This window comes from Daphnia magna, linkage group LG10 (assembly GCF_020631705.1).
Source record: "Daphnia magna isolate NIES linkage group LG10, ASM2063170v1.1, whole genome shotgun sequence".
In the NCBI taxonomy this organism is placed as follows: Eukaryota; Metazoa; Arthropoda; class Branchiopoda; order Diplostraca; family Daphniidae; genus Daphnia; species Daphnia magna.
Window position 1 is genome coordinate 8,465,859 of NC_059191.1, and position 15,735 is coordinate 8,481,593.

Sequence of the window (15,735 nt, forward strand, 5' to 3'; positions counted from 1 at the left end):
GAAGTACACAATGATTCAGCATTCAATGTAATAGGCTGATTTTATGACAGTTTTCTTATTTATGATATGTCTCGGCATCTTATTTATGCAGAATGAATATTTAGTACTTGTTCTTTATCGTAATTTGATTTTCGCGGGTACATATACAGCCATCTAGTGACTAAACGCTCCAACTCTTTCAGATTTCTAATTCGTTTACATCCAAATAAATTTTGCTTTGTGAAAGAAACTTCGTGAAATGAAATTATGTGTTTAGTGCAGTGTTAACATAAGGGAAAGTACCTTCGTCGGGTTTTTCAGAACGGTAAATTAAATTACTTAACAAAAAAGAGAACTTAATTGCTTCATGTTTAATGCCCTGTATGTTTGTTGTCACAGATACTATGTTAAGCTTACAAGTGTCAAAACTTTGTTGCAATAAAATGTTGAATAAGAAAACTAGTATTGAATATCATTCTTTCACCTAAATGTTGGAATCCTGATTTCAAATTAAAATATCATAGTGATATTATTAAACTGCTTACAATAACCTAACTTGTATTAGTTTTAAGAAATAAAAGCACATAAGTTGCTTTATTTTATTTACTTGTTATTATTTTTCTTTTGTTATTGCACTTACCAGCAGTAGCGTGTCTTGTGAGGCTGCATTTTGATGTTTATCCCTCTCGGAGATGGATCAATCCAAGTCCTCATCTGGTGTCCAGCACAAAACACTTGTTCAGGAAGGCAAGCACATTTAGATTAATATTAGTGATAAAAGAAGATATTGACTCTTCATCAATGTACTGTTTGTAAAGGAGTAATGAGCTCAGCTCAGAGATCTTCCACATGTCCCAAGACGGGAATTTTTCGTGAAGGTGATAGAGGCTGCCTTAAGTTCATTCTTTGTCTGATTCTTTCTTTACATATTTATCCCTTAGTTTGCAGAGAATGGCTTGTCATTGAAGATGGTGCCTTGGCACATCAACTTCAAGATCAGGAGAGTAAGTTTCATGCAATTGAGAATGTTTTTTTATGGTTGACAACATTTCAGCGTCTTATTTTAGTTGCAGCCCATTATGGACACAATCGGGAGAGAAATCGCATCGTCAGGGGGGATGTATCTCAGGCGCGTTCAGAGCAAGAGGATGAATTAAAGCAAGCACTTGCTTTACAGCAGTTCCAGCAGGAACTCCGTCTGCAACAGTAATGTTTCACACCATTGCCTTTCTGTTGTAAAATGGTTCTTTAATCGAAAAATAATTAAAATCTGATTTTAAAAAATAGAGAGAGAGAAGATGAAGAAGCAGCAAGGCTATTAGCAGAAGAATTGGAAAGAGAAGAGGAACTTCAACGACAAAAAAGAGTTATTCAAGATGAAAAACTCGCGCAGAAGCTACAGGTGACACAGTATTCTTAATCAATGATTTGAATTGCGTAAGATTTGGTTCATGTTTATCAGACTGCTTTGGTTCTAAAACCTACTGAAAATTCCCATTCGACAGAAAAAGTATCTCGCTTTAACAAAGTGGAACCTATCTCCTCTTCAGTAAAGTACGTTGCTGAAATACTTTCATTCATTGTTTCATGCTATAAAAAATCTTTCACGTTTTATTTTGTCAGAATGTTGGATATGAATCAACCTATGTCGGAGGAAGAGTCTCGTGAGTGGCAAGAACGTTGTGATGCCGTAGGTCCCAATAATTTATCAGAGAAAAACATAGTAAAATTTTTACAAATATCGTTTCGTAGGAAATGGCACGAAAATTGCAACAAGAGGAGGAAGAAGAATCTAAATTCCGCAGAGACGTAACCGATTTAAGTAGAAAACTTGCCATTGAAGCAAAAGATTTAGAATTGGCTCGTATCCTTCAAGAAAAGGAAAAAGCTCGTCTACGTAAAGCCAAAGAAAAAGCCCGCCTTAAAGCTCAGCAAGCCCTTCAAGCCCAACAAGCCCTTCAAGCTCATACTCAACAACCGCTACAAACCCAACCGAGCCAGCAAACAGCTAATTGTGAAGAGGACTTTAATCGACATGCAAATTCCTTTTTACCTACTGGAACTCAAAATATTGCCGCTTGCATTGATCCTACGTGGGCCAGAAGATATCAAAATCCTGAAACTCGATCTGATGTGGTACCGAGGACACAAATTCCCATTACCGATTTAGGTATACTGTTCATTCAAATAAATCAAGAAGATAATAATATTGGTTTATGCTCTTTAGATTTTCCTGCACCGGTTCAACCAATAGTTTCTGGTCACCGACGAACTCCTTGTGGAACTCGATCTGAATCCCCTGCAACGGAAACACCAAACGTCGATCAATCTCGAAACAAATCTCGAAAAGGATGCTCTCACCAATGATTTAAACACCTTAGTTTTAACCTTGTCATTCAGACCTAAATAACTCTTAATCCTAACTAATTATTTCGATCTGAAAATTTAACGTTTCACTCATTTTTGCTTTAGGACCCCAAAGTCTTGTCACTATTTTTTGGGTTTAATATTAGTTTTACGTAACACACTTATCTACACCGTTCACTAATAACTAAACTTGTTAACTAATCTGACCATTTGGTTGCCTTATTCTTGTCTTACCATTTCGTCCAAGCGGTTACGGTGTTTAATGCCAATGAAACTCTGGATCTGATATATTCCGTCCCGTCTAATATGTTTCATCTCAATTCTATTTACACAGGACCAAATTCAATTTTGCTTCCTTTTATGAAACAGCTTAAATGTTTTTGCCTTGACCAAATATCATCATTCGTCTCAAATTGATGAGAATATTGTACGAAATTTTCGAACCATTTTACTGACAAGTGACAACTTGAAATATACTGAATTAGTAGTTCTTGTAACGCACGTGTTATAGATATTGTATCGATCGAAACACGGGGTCAGTATAAAATTGGGTTGTTGATGCAAGCAGGTGATATAGTTGATTGAATAAGGCGGGTATTCATGCCCAGCTAGTTTGTGGCCTCAATATCTCTGTACGGAGAACAACATGGGGGCGCAATTGTAAAATTTCATAGCTAAAATCATAGATAATAGAGTTAGGTACCATTTGAAAGTTAACAGATTTTTAAATGGGTACCATCTCTGATGTGTACTGATTGCAATTCTTCGTTTCGTCCGTTAAGTCTAGCTCTGATTTCGCAATTGTTTATAACGCGGGTTTGAATGCGCGCCATCAACGAATACATTAACAAGTAACTTAATATAGCACGTAGAACCCGCACACATGTGCCAACGTAATATGGTGGATATAATGCACACATGGTCTTTGGAACTGACTTCTATCTAGTACTGTATACATCTGATAAGACTCAAGTCAGTCTTAAAACAACTGACAAGTCTGAACCACTTTGAAGCCATGAAAAACGGTCGTGCTATAAATCACGGTGCTCCTAAATATCTCGGCGTGTTGCTTTTAGTTTTGCCATGTTTTGCAGTGATGAATCGACCCTCTGTCAAAGTGACTACCAAAATAGGTAGGGTAGTCGGTACCGAAGAGACAGTCGGCCCTGAAGATGGATTTTCGATTGAAAACAACGAACGCAAAAGATTTTTTCATTCGTTTCGTGGAATTCCGTATGCGAAACCTCCCATCGGAGAACTTCGTTGGAAAGTTTGTTCTAATATACGATTCCTGCCTAGCAACTTACATAATGGAGTGAATTATCATTTTCACGATAGGATCCAGTCCCGTTCGGCTTATGGCCAACTGATTTGGATGGAACAAACTTTGGAAATCCCTGTCCTCAATTTGATAGAGTTACGGGTCAAGTGATGGGCAATGAAGATTGTCTCTTTCTCAATGTTTTCACTCCCTACATTTCAATTTCAGGTGTGTTACACGGTTGTAAACGTTTCCTAATTAGACTAAGTGGCAAAGTCAGAGACAGAAGGACAGCTGCAATAAACTTATGACATAATCAGTTTAAATTTTCTGCCAGGTCGGGCAGAAACAATTCAGGCCGATGACACTACTATTCGACAAGAACGTCAACTTCCAGCACCGAAACCACTATTGCCCGTCATGGTTTGGTTTCACGGTGGCGGTTACGTGAGAGGAGGTTCTCACCAATTTGGACCAGCCTTTATGATGAGAGAAAATATTGTCTTGGTGACAGTCAACTATCGTCTTGGAGTGTTAGGTAATTTGCATTTTCTTAGCTTCCATAATCGACCAACTTTGACAATCAATGTCAGTTAACCAAACCCACATAATGCAAACGATGGGATTGGTTTGAATTTTATAGGATTTTTGAGCACCGGGGACAGAAACCTTCCGGGAAACTACGGAATGCTGGACCAAATTGAAGTATATGTTGAGCGTAAACAGCTTAAATAATAGTTTTGAAACTTCTAATGCTATTCAAATTTTCTAGGCTTTGAAATGGATTAAAAACCATATATCCAGTTTCGGTGGAGACCCGCAGCAGGTTACGATTTTCGGAGAGTCTGCAGGTGGAGCAATCACGCATTTGTTGGCATTGAGTCCACTAACAGCAGGTTAGCAAATGTTTCAACGCAGCATGCAACCTTAGGTGTTTTTGCTTGCTCTTATTAAAAACGCGTGTTTTCACAGGACTGTTTCAAAAGTTCATTAGCCAATCGGCCAGTGCTCTTTGCGATTGGTCGATAGAGAAGTCCCCATTAGAATATGCTTGGAAAATAGCTGAAGGTAAGTCCAACTTAACTGTTTCCGGAAGCAAAAAAAAGGACGATAAAAATACATGATGCTGACAATGAAATTTCCGAAAAGGTCTGCAATGCTCGGGTCGTTTGAAGTCGGTCATCAATTGTCTTAAAAATCAAAGCGTAGAACATTTGATTCGAAAACAAACTGATTTGTTGGTACGTATAACGCTTCAACTTGCCAAGAGGACGAAATGTAAATTATTGATTTTAAAAATTATTTTTCGTAGCAATACAGCCTTTTCCCAGTAAAATGCGCTCCTGTTATAGATGCTGGATCAAGAGACCATCCGTTCTTACCGGAATTACCACAAGATATCATCAAAAATCGACGATATAATCCTTTACCCATGATGTCTGGTTTGAATCCCGATGAAGGCCTCTTATTCTATCTATGTAATTCTTTTTCTTTGGCCCTAAACATTCTATTTAAAAAAAAGAGTATTGTCTTCACATTTGTATTCTTCCATTTTTAGGGATTCATTATGAGAACATGGCCAAAATGTCAAGTAAAACCTTCCTAGAACAAGAACTCGTTCCCGGAGTAATTGCTTCGATGATTAAAAATGCATCCCAATTAGACTCAATTGTAAAAATAATTCAAGAGCAATATTTCGGCAACATCGATTACAGCGATTCAAAGCATTTCGTTCCACGATTTTCCCAGGTTCTATAACAACTCGCTCAGTATTTTTATTCAAATACTTAATGAAAGTTGTACAGTTGATTGACGACGCTGCCTTCACGTCGTGCGTCTATTCCGCTCAGCTATTGCACGCAAATTCTTCATCAATCCCATCGTACGCGTACCTCTTCAGCTACAAAGGAGAAACAACTCCATCATATTCAGCAGCTTTTGCTAATCTTGTCAGAATGTCTGGATTTGATCATCCCATTGTAAACAGAGGTAGGATCCCAACTGTCATGTTATGTACGAGGCAGTGTCGCTCTTCTGTTTCATTGAAAACTGAATTGTATAACATATTTTTCTGTTGTAGCTGTAACGCATGCCGATGAGCTTCTTTATTTGTTCCGGATGGCAGGACTCAATGCTGCCTACTCTCCAAAAGATATGCAAATGTCCCGAATGATGACACGACTATGGGCTAGCTTCGCCAGGACAGGGTAAGTCTGACTGTAGGATTATGAAACACTTAAGCTGTAAATGTAGAAAAATTATAAAATAATTTCGCACGACCATAATCCGATTGTCGCAAAACGAAATGGATAAAGTCATTTTCATGCACACATCGTTCAAAACACACAAAACCAATAAAAAGTAAAAATTGCACAATGTGTAAGAGGAAATACGAGGAAATAAAAGCTATATATCCAGAGCCTGGTATAAAAACATAAAACTATATTGCGTTCATGCAGCAATCCACTGGCGGAATGGCCTCATCCGGAGGTGATTGCAAATTGGCCACACGTTTCTTTGCACAACGGTTTAGATGGCATCGTGTACTTGAATTTGGATCTTCCCGTAGCCGTCCTCGGCCTTGATTTTCGCAGAGCGGTAAGACTTGCTTGCATGTCATTTATTACGAATACAAAAAAAAATAAATAAATAAATTATTGAATGTACAGTCATTTAAATGCCAACAGATTTTTAAGCCCCATTTCAAATTGTGTCTCATTAAATTAAACAGGAGCACAACTTTTGGATGAACGTCGTACCTCATATTCGTACCGCAACGGCAACTTCAAATTACAAAAGCTTTGAATGCCATACAGCTCTTTGGTCATTATTAAGTTTGCTAATAGCTTCTCTCATCATCATCGTTCTGCTTTCTTGTGTCATGGTCTTGAACAAACGGAAACGTCGATATCCCGAACGAGGAGTCGTCCTGCAACGGAATCATTGATATTGGGATAGATATAGTCGGTATAGTATAATCAATAGTGATTTGCATATTTTAAAGCCTGCCTATCTGTAGACAAAATTGGCTTTCACTTCATGTGTTCTTAGCGTATCGTCCGAGAGTGCTACTAAAGCTAATAAAAGGAAACATTTGTTTTGCTTTGACTGTGTCGTGCAATTCACGCTCGAACTGCTGGGGCAATGCCTGTGCAAGTTTCTTTTCATTTAAAACAAAATTTAATTTATGTTTTATTTATTCAAGAATTTTATCTTTTCTCTTTTCGTGATCTTACAAATTATTCACTTAAAAACACACTATACCCAAATGTCGTGAGCGTATCGGGGCATGTCCAAATCATTTTTAAAGTTTTTTCTTAATTGTCATAAGTTTTTTTGTAGTATTTTCTTGATTGAATTGCCCACAATGTTCTTTTATGACATTGGACAATTGTAGTACTCGGGGGCTTTTTTTTTTTCGAATCACGTCCTATCGATCCAGATTGAAAAGACAACATTCGACGCATTATATCGACGTTATTGTTAAATCAATGGGAGCCTGTCGAGAAATGAAGCTATGCGTCAATAAACTTCGTTTCGGGTATATCGATCCTTTCGTGTATTTTTCAGTTAGCGATCCAGTGTAACAGTAAATTCCATTCGAAATGATTAAAAAACGGGCATTCAATTATACAGATGACGATTTGAAAACAAAATCTGAACAGCCAAATACCTTCAACAGAAAAACAATCAAAATGGCCTCTTTTTTTTTAACAGTTATGTGCAATCAATCGCGACTGGGTTATGTGCGCCCGTTGGTCTGAAATATAATGACGTTACACAAAATAGAATCGCAGTGTGCGGTAGACATAAAAAAAAAAAGAAATTTGCATACACACGTTCACTGTATCAGTGACTAGCACCCAGAGAAAAAAATAACCAAATTGATTTGGGGTAAATCACAAACATCCTTTTTTTTCTTCAATTCAAACAAAATTGGGATGGCATTAAACCTTTTTAAATCCCAGGTGTTTAATTGCTCATTCCAATTCTCACCTATAAATCCTCCACGAACTGTATGTGTGTGCGTACATGCGTATATGTTTTTCTTCAAGTTTCTTAAATAACGTGACAATCTAAAAGAAATAAAAAAACCAAAAAAAACACGGACTATGTTGACTAAGTCAATACCTCTGCCATGGAATTGGCATTACGAATCGCCACGGAATTTAAATAGTGGAATGTAATAATCAATTCAACTTGTTGCCTGCGTTAACTCCATTATCTTCTTCTTTTTTTTACGTCGATGGATTTCGAGATCCCGCCACGATCCTTTAATGCAGTTTGTGCCACCTCGCCACCACTCGTTGAAATCTTCGTAACTGCGCGCCGGTGAATAAGGAGCTTCGTGCAACATGGCACACAAACGGCAAAAGAAATACGTGTTGATAAATTGGCCAGTTTCCTTCCATTCAAAGTACTCGTTGTACAGCGAGTCGTTTGAGTCCAATCGGTGGAGGTAATCGGCCAGTTCTTTAGGCGACGCAAAGTCGTCCACGTGAATAAAAGAATGTTCTGGGGCATGCTTTTCGTAATCTTTTCTTGGAGCACCCATCACGATGGGAAGGACTTTAGATCTGTCGGGATGAATTAGAAAAGAAACGAGTTTCAGCACAAGGTTGTCACCTTGAATAGACGAGTCTGCATACAAAACTTACCCAAGCCCATTGACATAGAACTTCTCTGTGATGTAGTCTCGGCAATTAGAGTTCTCGAAGGCCAAGTAAAATTTATAATCGGTTGATAAAATATCAAGGCAATGGTCCCCGCTGTGCCTGGGACAGTTTTTGGTTCCGCAACTGCCGTAGATATCGACATCTATATACTTCTGTAGGCTGTGTGCGTATTCGAGACGATTATTTTTGGCTCCGCAGTTGGACACAAACCAGGCCACTTGTTTCGTCTTGTTGGCTGCGAAATTGGTTGTCACTGGTTTCCTTCTGACTTTTACGTCGTAGTAAACCCATTTTTCGTAGGGTGTTACCAATTCGCTATCCGATTTGTAGGTAGCCGTCCAGTTGAACACGTCTTTTTCTCGGATGTACTGAGTATGCAAAGGGCATTCCAACATGTACATGATCCAAATCTGATGAGGAGGTCTTTGATGACTTGGTGTAGCAAAAAAATCTATGTTTGAAAAACAAAAATGAAATACGTTTTTTTTCTTCTCTTTTTTAAAAACAATTATTTCATCGTTCAGGTATATTCAAAGGAGTTTGGATGTAAAAGTATTAAATACCACCGCTAGATGGGCAATGTCACCGGGAATGAGATTATTTTTCCTTTTTAGTTTTCACGACTTTGCTCTTCCCGTTGATGTGAAATCGATGTTGCAACACCACCCCAGACTACTGAGACTCCCCCCTGTTTTTTTAAGTTCCCGCAGGTGTCGTGAGCTGACATTAATGAGTTCGTTCGTGATGCAAGGACGCCTGCACTCTCCACGTGAATCTGGGCTTTCAAAATGTCTATCTAGTCCAAATGACTGGCCTCAACAATAACCCTCAACTTCACTGTTTTGTTTTTGTTCTTTGTTCTCTACGGTATTCTCGGTTTTTCAAAATTGAATGCAAACAAAACACTCCAAAATAAATGACAAAAGATAAGATAAAATGCTCAGCACCTTTAAACATGATAGCGTCTGCATTGGCAGCTTCTTCGCGATTGCTTGTCAGCGAACACCGATCCACAGGACATTTTTGGTCGGTGAAAACTTTCTGTCCGCTCTTTGTCTGCCACGAACCCAATCCGTTTGGCAAGAAAATTTTCTTCAACGGCTTCACAACACCGGCAAGAAAAGATGAGCCCTCACCTGAAATGCCATCAGCATCTCGTGTGGGAACCATCAGCTGTTGTTCGATTCGGTCACCATTTAATCGGCCATCGGGCCAGATGTTGTCTACCACATCGCCCTGTGATGGCCTATAACCATCGTTTTTAATGTACCATGGCAGACCATGGCTACGTAAGGGATTGATGTTAGCGGTGGTCACATTATCCACAGATGTTTTCTCGTCGTTATTGACCACAACGAAATGTGCTGGTGCTTCATCTTCAATTTCTTTGCTATTTTGTTGATAATAGCCACCTGAGCCGGATGATTGCTCGAGAACTCGCAGCCATAATGGATTCTGTTGCTGAACGTGAAATGCCAACATGACCAGCGATGTGACCACTACAGTGTAGATCGCGTAGACAAATAGTCGACGAACGGACACGCGTGGCATTTTCACGGCAATGTATACGGCAGTACGTCTTCTAAAATGTCACACGAATTGTTTTTAAAGCAATTCCATCTGGGCATATCACAGTTGAAGGAGGATGTGGAGACGGATGTGAACGCGAACGCCGACAACAAACTACTGACAAAATTTGTAAAGAAAGACGCTTTTCTTCCATTTACTATGGCGGCGCCCGTGATACACCGCCCAGAAAATCAATAGCGTCGCGCCGAATCACAAAGAGCCACCATCACTTGGCCGATTCAGTTCCTGTCTACTACTCTGAAATTACAAACGACACAAATGGTCAGAGACATTCATTCGCCGGATGAATGCTGCGTACCGTTGGCCTCGCACCGAAGCAGAAGGCTGACTGACTTGTTTGACGGACAAAACAAGTAATACACTAAACACCACCTGGCGACCAATGCCAACTTTGGGCTGTGTCTACGTGAACAGTGAACACACCTGAAGCGTGTACAATGATCTAGCGTCAAATCCGCTAGTCGACTTCCCATTTTTCTCACTCGCAACTGACTCTAAACGTTAAACTTAAAATGAACTTTACACATTAAAAGCGAAGCAGCCAAGTTCATCGAACAGTTTTTTCTTCGGCCATTTCATTCGAGTTGGAAATCTAAAAAATTCAAGTTTTCACAAAGCTAGACGTAAAAAAAGCAATGCAGCCCATTCAACTAGTGTCCTTGAAAATGTCGACGCCTCTGGGGGGATTAGAGTAACAAGTATTTTCTTACTCTTCCCCCTCTTCTGTATTTTTATTTATTCTTCTTTCCCTCTCCATTTTCCATTCTTCTTTTTACCTGAGGAAAACGAAGAGCCATAAAATAATTTCCTAAAGATGGCTGCAAAGTTTATTCGCCTCCCCACCTCCCACCCTCCGCTCTCTTTTCAGGTGACAGTCTAATTTGTTTGTTAGACGACCTGACATGGCCGGAAGCCAGACAGGTATACCAAACTAATACGAATTAAGGAATTATAGTTGAATGATTTCCCAATTCTAAATTGAATTGTACGAACACGTAAACGGCGCTGTTAAAAATAATTACCACGACATGCTACGTACTACTTCACCTCTTTCTGAAACGAAATCGAGTTAGCCTGTAAAAGAATTGTTACCTTTCATCGAATGAACCTGGATTACGTCCAACTGGCAACCACTGGCTTCATTCAATGGCTGAAGGGATTTTGGCCACCACTCCGCTTCAAACAAGATTATGACAACCTGTTTTGATCGGCCTGTAGATCCGATTTTGAATAGGATCTCTTGTGCTTGATCGGGCTGAAAAGCTCATTTTTTTCCCCTCGTGCAAAGCCATTACTGCAGGGCTTATTCTGACCCGATTTCTTACAATAACTTTTCTTTAATCCGCTGTCAAGCACCAATATAAATCTTTTGTTATCTGGTCCCGTTCTGACTGTTGCTACCATCGAGGGTTCGAGACTACCCAGACCCTGTTCTTCTTTTATTGACCACTTAATTCCTGTCATGTTATTGTGGCTCGCCTTCCCTCCTCTTTATTTGTTGTTGGAATTTTCCTCGACTTTTCACTGGGTTATTTGCAACGTCCTCGTTCTTCAATAGGGCGGATGCGGTTCCCTCTACGCACTGCAATAGACGCCCATCAAACTGCGGACATTGAACCCGAATAGTTTAAGCGCCACGGAAGAGCGACCGCAATGGGTTGCAAAATTATCGGTAACGAAATTCGACCTCTTTCGTGAAGTAATCAGCATAGCTCCTGTGCACCATGGATATATTGAAGGAACACTTTTGATTTTGAGACAAGGTAAATAAAGGATGTGATTTTTGGTGTTTTAGAAAACATACGGAATCATTCGGTAGGGAACCCGTTTGCAATAGTCGTTCCAAAAATGGCCGTACTTGGCGGAACATTTTTCCTCGTCACGGTAGCAGCGATGCCTGTAAGAGATAATTAGAAAACATCAAATGAGAAGGTAAGGTTTCTTCTGCACGTCTTCGTTCTGTTTTGTTGCACTTACACAAGCAATCCAATCAGGAAAAAGAAATAGAGGAATGACCAGATTCCATAACCATAGCCCGGGAAGCACCACAGGAACGCGGCAATTATTTCAAAGGTATAATTTAAATGCCGACCAACGCCCCAAAATCCAGACAGCTGCCATTTTTGTTTGGTTTAAACAGAAAGAAAAATTCAAATTTTTCAAATATTTTTGAAATCATTAAAACACAACGACGTTTCTTATTTTCGAACAATATTCTTTTCCCAACAATCTGCAGCCCTTCGATTCTGTTTTTAAAAGGTGGGTTTTCTTTACTTACCAATAAAGTGGATGTACGTTTGCTAATCTGGTTGAAAGCTGCCATCGATTTAGCTGGTTTGCCCCATAAACGGCAATTTCCGTTAGTTGCCCGGAAGAGTTGCTTTTCATAATCGATACGGTAGTTCACAGCAACAATAAACAATCCTTCGAAATTCAGAATGAGAAAGAAAATTAGAAAATGTTTCATTCAAATATAGCGAAGACACAGTACGTTGCCGAAACGGGTTTGTCAATACTCGACAAACAATAAAACTCTTACAAAAGATATTCAAGCTTTCGAAAGTTGCCTGGATTCCACTCTCCGTAGCCGCCACTAATGTACTTTTCGGTACCATTGACAATAAAAAGTGTTTTATTTAAGAATCTAAAAAAAAAAAAGGGCTTTTGGCATTCAGTGTTATTTGACTATCAATGCAGCGGGGGAGGATACTATTTCCCTTTATTTATTATTTTTTCCTATCTCTTATTACTCGCAATCTAAAATCAGTCGTCCGTTGTAACCGTTGTCCCGGAGAAGAGAACACAAAAAAAAAAAATGTGAAAACTGCTTGAAAAGCGAAAAGAAACAACAAAAAACGTCTAGTTTTTGTTTAAATTCCCCCAAGAAACTGCACTTTGATTTACAGGGTATTCGTCAAGCATCAGGTAATTTACGTTCGTATTTTTGTTTCCCCACAATTTCAAACTATGAAAGACCCCCCACCCAATTTGTGGCAGTAAAAGAAGCTTCCGTCACTATTTTCTAAACGAATGAAATACTGAAAAAATAAATAAAAATTCTTTGATGTCTTCCAAAAGCTATTCAACTCTTATCCCCTTTTGGCTTTGGCATTGAATCGAGTCACATGTTTGGCGAACGTGACCGCCATGAATAACTTGGTTTCTTCAATCCTACAATACATGTTGCAAAAGGCAATGGTGCGTTACACTACACACAATGCCATTCAGGTTCGAAAGCGCTCATAGATCAGCATAGATAGAAGGGCCATCTTCTCCACACACACACTATCCTTCGCGCAAAAAAAAAAAAACAAGCAAAAAATGTGCATGTTGTTTTGGCGATGTGTAGCCACCATATAAGGAAGTGTTGTAAAAACAAAACATGTAAAGCAAATTACCTAATAATGCGACGAAGAAGGCCGCTTGCTCAGTGAGAGTGGACGGATGCGCCACCAGGTAGAAACTGGAATAAGTATAAAATCCAGGCACCCAAACGAGGCATCCCCAACAGATATAGTATCCAGCTCTGTCCAATGTGATGTCCAGCGTGTTGAAATAGCCCGTCTCCCAGTAATAGAATTTCGTTATGTAGAACGTCTGGATGACTACGTTGGCTAGATGACCTGGATTGACGCCATGTCGTCCACCAGCGATCAAAAAGGCGACGATGAGAATTTGCCAGGCCATCATTCCGACACGACAATTCGTCCATTGTTTGATGTCGACACCTAATAGACGTGGATGGATCTCCATCCCGCGATAGAATTCCAATAATATCGGGGCACTGAGAAATGAAAAGAAAAATCAATATGTTTTATGCGAAATTTGCATATCTTTCCGTCCGTATAAGTCTATTAAACATTTTACTGGGTGCACAGATACCGCTATGCACGTGCTTGTGTTTGAGATCAAAAGTTTCTGTAACTTCATTGTCGAGCATGGTCTAAAACGCAGAAAATTTACATGAAACGGTGACATTCGAGACAAAATGATGACGCCCACTAAAAATGCTGCAACGAAATGGAATCAGGGAATATCAATAGCGATAGTGCTGCCATCATCAACTCCCTCTTTTAACCAACACTGAATGGTTTTCACTTTTAAAAGGGATCCTTCACTTAGTAGTATTTGTGGGCGTCATTTTCCATCTCTTTGTTTAAAACCAGACTTGCTTACTAGACACATTCACAGGGCTTCCATTTAAAATCCACAAAGCAAAGTTAAATTTATGCTAAAATATCGGTACCTTGGCATCTTTTCAGAAGTTTGAGGTCGCCATTTGCCCATAATTAAGAGAATCAGGCACAAAGCGAGGGCGAAAATATTTAACGAGCCAAGAATGTAGGGCATGTTGTGGTAGATGTCCAATGATAAGTTGGGATAAACGAAGTGAAGCCCCAAATACTATTGACAAAAAAAAAAATTCCATATAATTTTTTTGGTTGTTGGGTCTCAATTCAGCGTGAAAAGAATGACGGACATTTAATTTCACGTAATTCTCAAAAGTTTGTCTTATCGCCATAATATTTGAGAGAAATTTGTTTGCAAACAAACGCGTTATGTTTAATAGCTTCTAGTTTAATGTAGGGCTTCTTACCGTAATAAAAGTGGTTGCATAATAGAACAGTCCATTATCAGCGTAAACGGGTACATAGCCAAATGAAGTAGCTGGCCCTTCGAAAGTACGACCCGGAATGAGCAAAAACGTCTAAAATAAAACAATATAGAATAATTAATGTTTGAATAATTTGCGCTACAGGGAAGGTTTCAAGGTCTCGGATCTTTCTTCCAGATCGTGCATTCATAATTAGAAGCAAAGAAAATGGCGGGCAATGGAATTTGCTGCCATGTAGGCCGCCATCAACACGTGGAAACACTGAACGTCTATCGGCTTTTTGCTTTCTCCACGTCAGCAATGGAACGCATCTTAAACGTTACGAAAAATTACGCCTTGGGCATGATAGACACCGCAAAGACGAATTAGGCCTATTAAACGTTATTATAAATTACCAAAGCCCAGCTGAGAAAAATGGTGACGACTTTCCACGAGTAGGCATTTCCAAGAATTCTGAAACAAACAATCATCGTCATTTCATGGTGAGCTGAATTATGCAAACAATGACATTGAAAACAAAGTCGGTTAATACCTGTCCCATTCAAACGGAATGCCAGGGATGGCTTTCAATGCCAAAACCTGAACGATAGGAGTAAAAAAAACCAGAAATAATGGTGGCACCACGTGATTGTGTACGATGGTTTTCACGCGCTTCCACGTTTCAGATCCCTTCTTCTCAGCCTTACTCGTCTTTTTCTCAACTGATGACGTCACCGGTGCTGATGATTTCTGTTTTTTCTTGGCTGCCATTCTCGTCTCGAATTCGACACACGCAGTCGTTCAAGCCTATGTAGACAATGTAATCATGGAATCAAACAACAAATGTTGAAAAACAGACTGTTACTTGAGTGGTATGTTGAACCACTAATGGGAAGAAGTGATATCGTGTTGGATCGAAACAGAGTGAATGCTGCAAGAAAAACGGTAGCGAATGGCCGCTCGGTCAATAACCTCAGCCACGCAGCATCAGAGCACTTCTCCTAATACAACCGACGAGCACAACACTATTTTTGTGGCTGGGATCGTATTGCGCAGTCTCCAGCTACACTGAGACTATGCCGTACACTACCAAGGCGCCCAAAAAAATACGAAGGGGAAAAGTATTAATCGTCTTCTCGTATTCCGCGCAAAGTGCGTGAGGCTCCTCTCAACGGGAAATGAATTCCTGTAAACAAACCACATCTGCTGATTAATTTCCTTTTCTCTGAAGAATAACCAACGTCGAGAGTTTTTTTCTTTTTTGTTCG

General features: G+C 39.5%; 4 protein-coding genes across 8 annotated transcripts; 2 read left to right on the top strand and 2 right to left on the bottom strand.

The window, feature by feature from the left end:
* The first annotated feature begins 149 nt into the window (after window positions 1-149).
* Window positions 150-2,843, top strand: LOC116931881 (coiled-coil domain-containing protein 50). 4 transcript variants are annotated; one of them, XM_032939535.2, is made up of 10 exons: window positions 150-304; window positions 623-726; window positions 798-857; window positions 921-983; window positions 1,047-1,185; window positions 1,267-1,381; window positions 1,442-1,533; window positions 1,603-1,669; window positions 1,732-2,149; window positions 2,207-2,843. In XM_032939535.2, exons 2-10 carry the CDS (start codon window positions 672-674, stop codon window positions 2,344-2,346), a joined length of 1,149 nt encoding a protein of 382 aa, XP_032795426.2. In that variant the 5' UTR covers window positions 150-304; window positions 623-671; the 3' UTR covers window positions 2,347-2,843. The 4 variants fall into 4 exon arrangements, with proteins under 4 accessions (XP_032795426.2, XP_032795428.2, XP_045036062.1 ...); XM_045180127.1 differs by having other exon boundaries at window positions 166-304; window positions 626-726; XM_032939537.2 differs by lacking the exon at window positions 798-857.
* A 448-nt stretch (window positions 2,844-3,291) lies between these two features.
* LOC116931876 (cocaine esterase) lies at window positions 3,292-6,710 on the top strand. The gene is made up of 13 exons (XM_032939527.2): window positions 3,292-3,616; window positions 3,685-3,835; window positions 3,945-4,145; window positions 4,251-4,312; window positions 4,380-4,503; window positions 4,580-4,675; window positions 4,757-4,848; window positions 4,920-5,085; window positions 5,166-5,356; window positions 5,413-5,596; window positions 5,688-5,814; window positions 6,067-6,205; window positions 6,339-6,710. Exons 1-13 carry the CDS (start codon window positions 3,362-3,364, stop codon window positions 6,552-6,554), a joined length of 2,004 nt encoding a protein of 667 aa, XP_032795418.2. The 5' UTR covers window positions 3,292-3,361; the 3' UTR covers window positions 6,555-6,710.
* A 432-nt stretch (window positions 6,711-7,142) lies between these two features.
* On the bottom strand, window positions 7,143-10,215 carry LOC116931878 (glycoprotein 3-alpha-L-fucosyltransferase A). 2 transcript variants are annotated; one of them, XR_006652093.1, is made up of 4 exons: window positions 9,231-10,215; window positions 8,266-8,734; window positions 7,739-8,184; window positions 7,143-7,683 (listed from the first exon to the last, which is right to left on the bottom strand). XR_006652093.1 is itself a non-coding variant. In XM_032939531.2 (3 exons), the coding sequence occupies exons 1-3, from the start codon at window positions 9,832-9,834 to the stop codon at window positions 7,803-7,805; spliced, it is 1,455 nt and encodes a 484-aa protein (XP_032795422.2). In that variant the 5' UTR covers window positions 9,835-10,215; the 3' UTR covers window positions 7,143-7,802. The 2 variants fall into 2 exon arrangements, 1 of the variants encoding a protein (XP_032795422.2); XM_032939531.2 differs by having other exon boundaries at window positions 7,143-8,184.
* Window positions 10,216-11,586: 1,371 nt separating this feature from the next.
* Window positions 11,587-15,645, bottom strand: LOC116931880 (7-dehydrocholesterol reductase). The gene is made up of 9 exons (XM_032939534.2): window positions 15,333-15,645; window positions 15,021-15,274; window positions 14,884-14,941; window positions 14,471-14,581; window positions 14,120-14,277; window positions 13,272-13,657; window positions 12,152-12,297; window positions 11,851-11,987; window positions 11,587-11,770 (listed from the first exon to the last, which is right to left on the bottom strand). The coding sequence occupies exons 2-9, from the start codon at window positions 15,236-15,238 to the stop codon at window positions 11,665-11,667; spliced, it is 1,320 nt and encodes a 439-aa protein (XP_032795425.2). The 5' UTR covers window positions 15,239-15,274; window positions 15,333-15,645; the 3' UTR covers window positions 11,587-11,664.
* Window positions 15,646-15,735: the final 90 nt, after the last annotated feature.

Excerpts from the sequence above, each read along its gene's own strand:
- LOC116931880 (XM_032939534.2), bottom strand. The coding sequence starts at position 15,238 with ATGGCAGCCAAGAAAAAACAGAAATCATCAGCACCGGTGACGTCATCA. Across the intron at positions 13,658-14,119 it reads ACTTCTGAAAAGATGCCAAG|TGCCCCGATATTATTGGAAT; the intron begins GTACCGATATTT and ends TTCATTTCTCAG. Across the intron at positions 11,988-12,151 it reads AACGTACATCCACTTTATTG|CTGTCTGGATTTTGGGGCGT; the intron begins GTAAGTAAAGAA and ends CAAAAATGGCAG.
- LOC116931876 (XM_032939527.2), top strand. The coding sequence starts at position 3,362 with ATGAAAAACGGTCGTGCTATAAATCACGGTGCTCCTAAATATCTCGGC. Across the intron at positions 4,849-4,919 it reads GAAAACAAACTGATTTGTTG|CAATACAGCCTTTTCCCAGT; the intron begins GTACGTATAACG and ends TATTTTTCGTAG. Across the intron at positions 6,206-6,338 it reads GCCTTGATTTTCGCAGAGCG|GAGCACAACTTTTGGATGAA; the intron begins GTAAGACTTGCT and ends TAAATTAAACAG.
- LOC116931881 (XM_032939535.2), top strand. The coding sequence starts at position 672 with ATGGATCAATCCAAGTCCTCATCTGGTGTCCAGCACAAAACACTTGTT. Across the intron at positions 1,382-1,441 it reads AACTCGCGCAGAAGCTACAG|ACTGCTTTGGTTCTAAAACC; the intron begins GTGACACAGTAT and ends CATGTTTATCAG. Across the intron at positions 1,534-1,602 it reads CCTATCTCCTCTTCAGTAAA|AATGTTGGATATGAATCAAC; the intron begins GTACGTTGCTGA and ends TTATTTTGTCAG.
- LOC116931878 (XM_032939531.2), bottom strand. The coding sequence starts at position 9,834 with ATGCCACGCGTGTCCGTTCGTCGACTATTTGTCTACGCGATCTACACT. Across the intron at positions 8,735-9,230 it reads AGACGCTATCATGTTTAAAG|ATTTTTTTGCTACACCAAGT; the intron begins GTGCTGAGCATT and ends TTTCAAACATAG. Across the intron at positions 8,185-8,265 it reads TTCTATGTCAATGGGCTTGG|ATCTAAAGTCCTTCCCATCG; the intron begins GTAAGTTTTGTA and ends TCATCCCGACAG.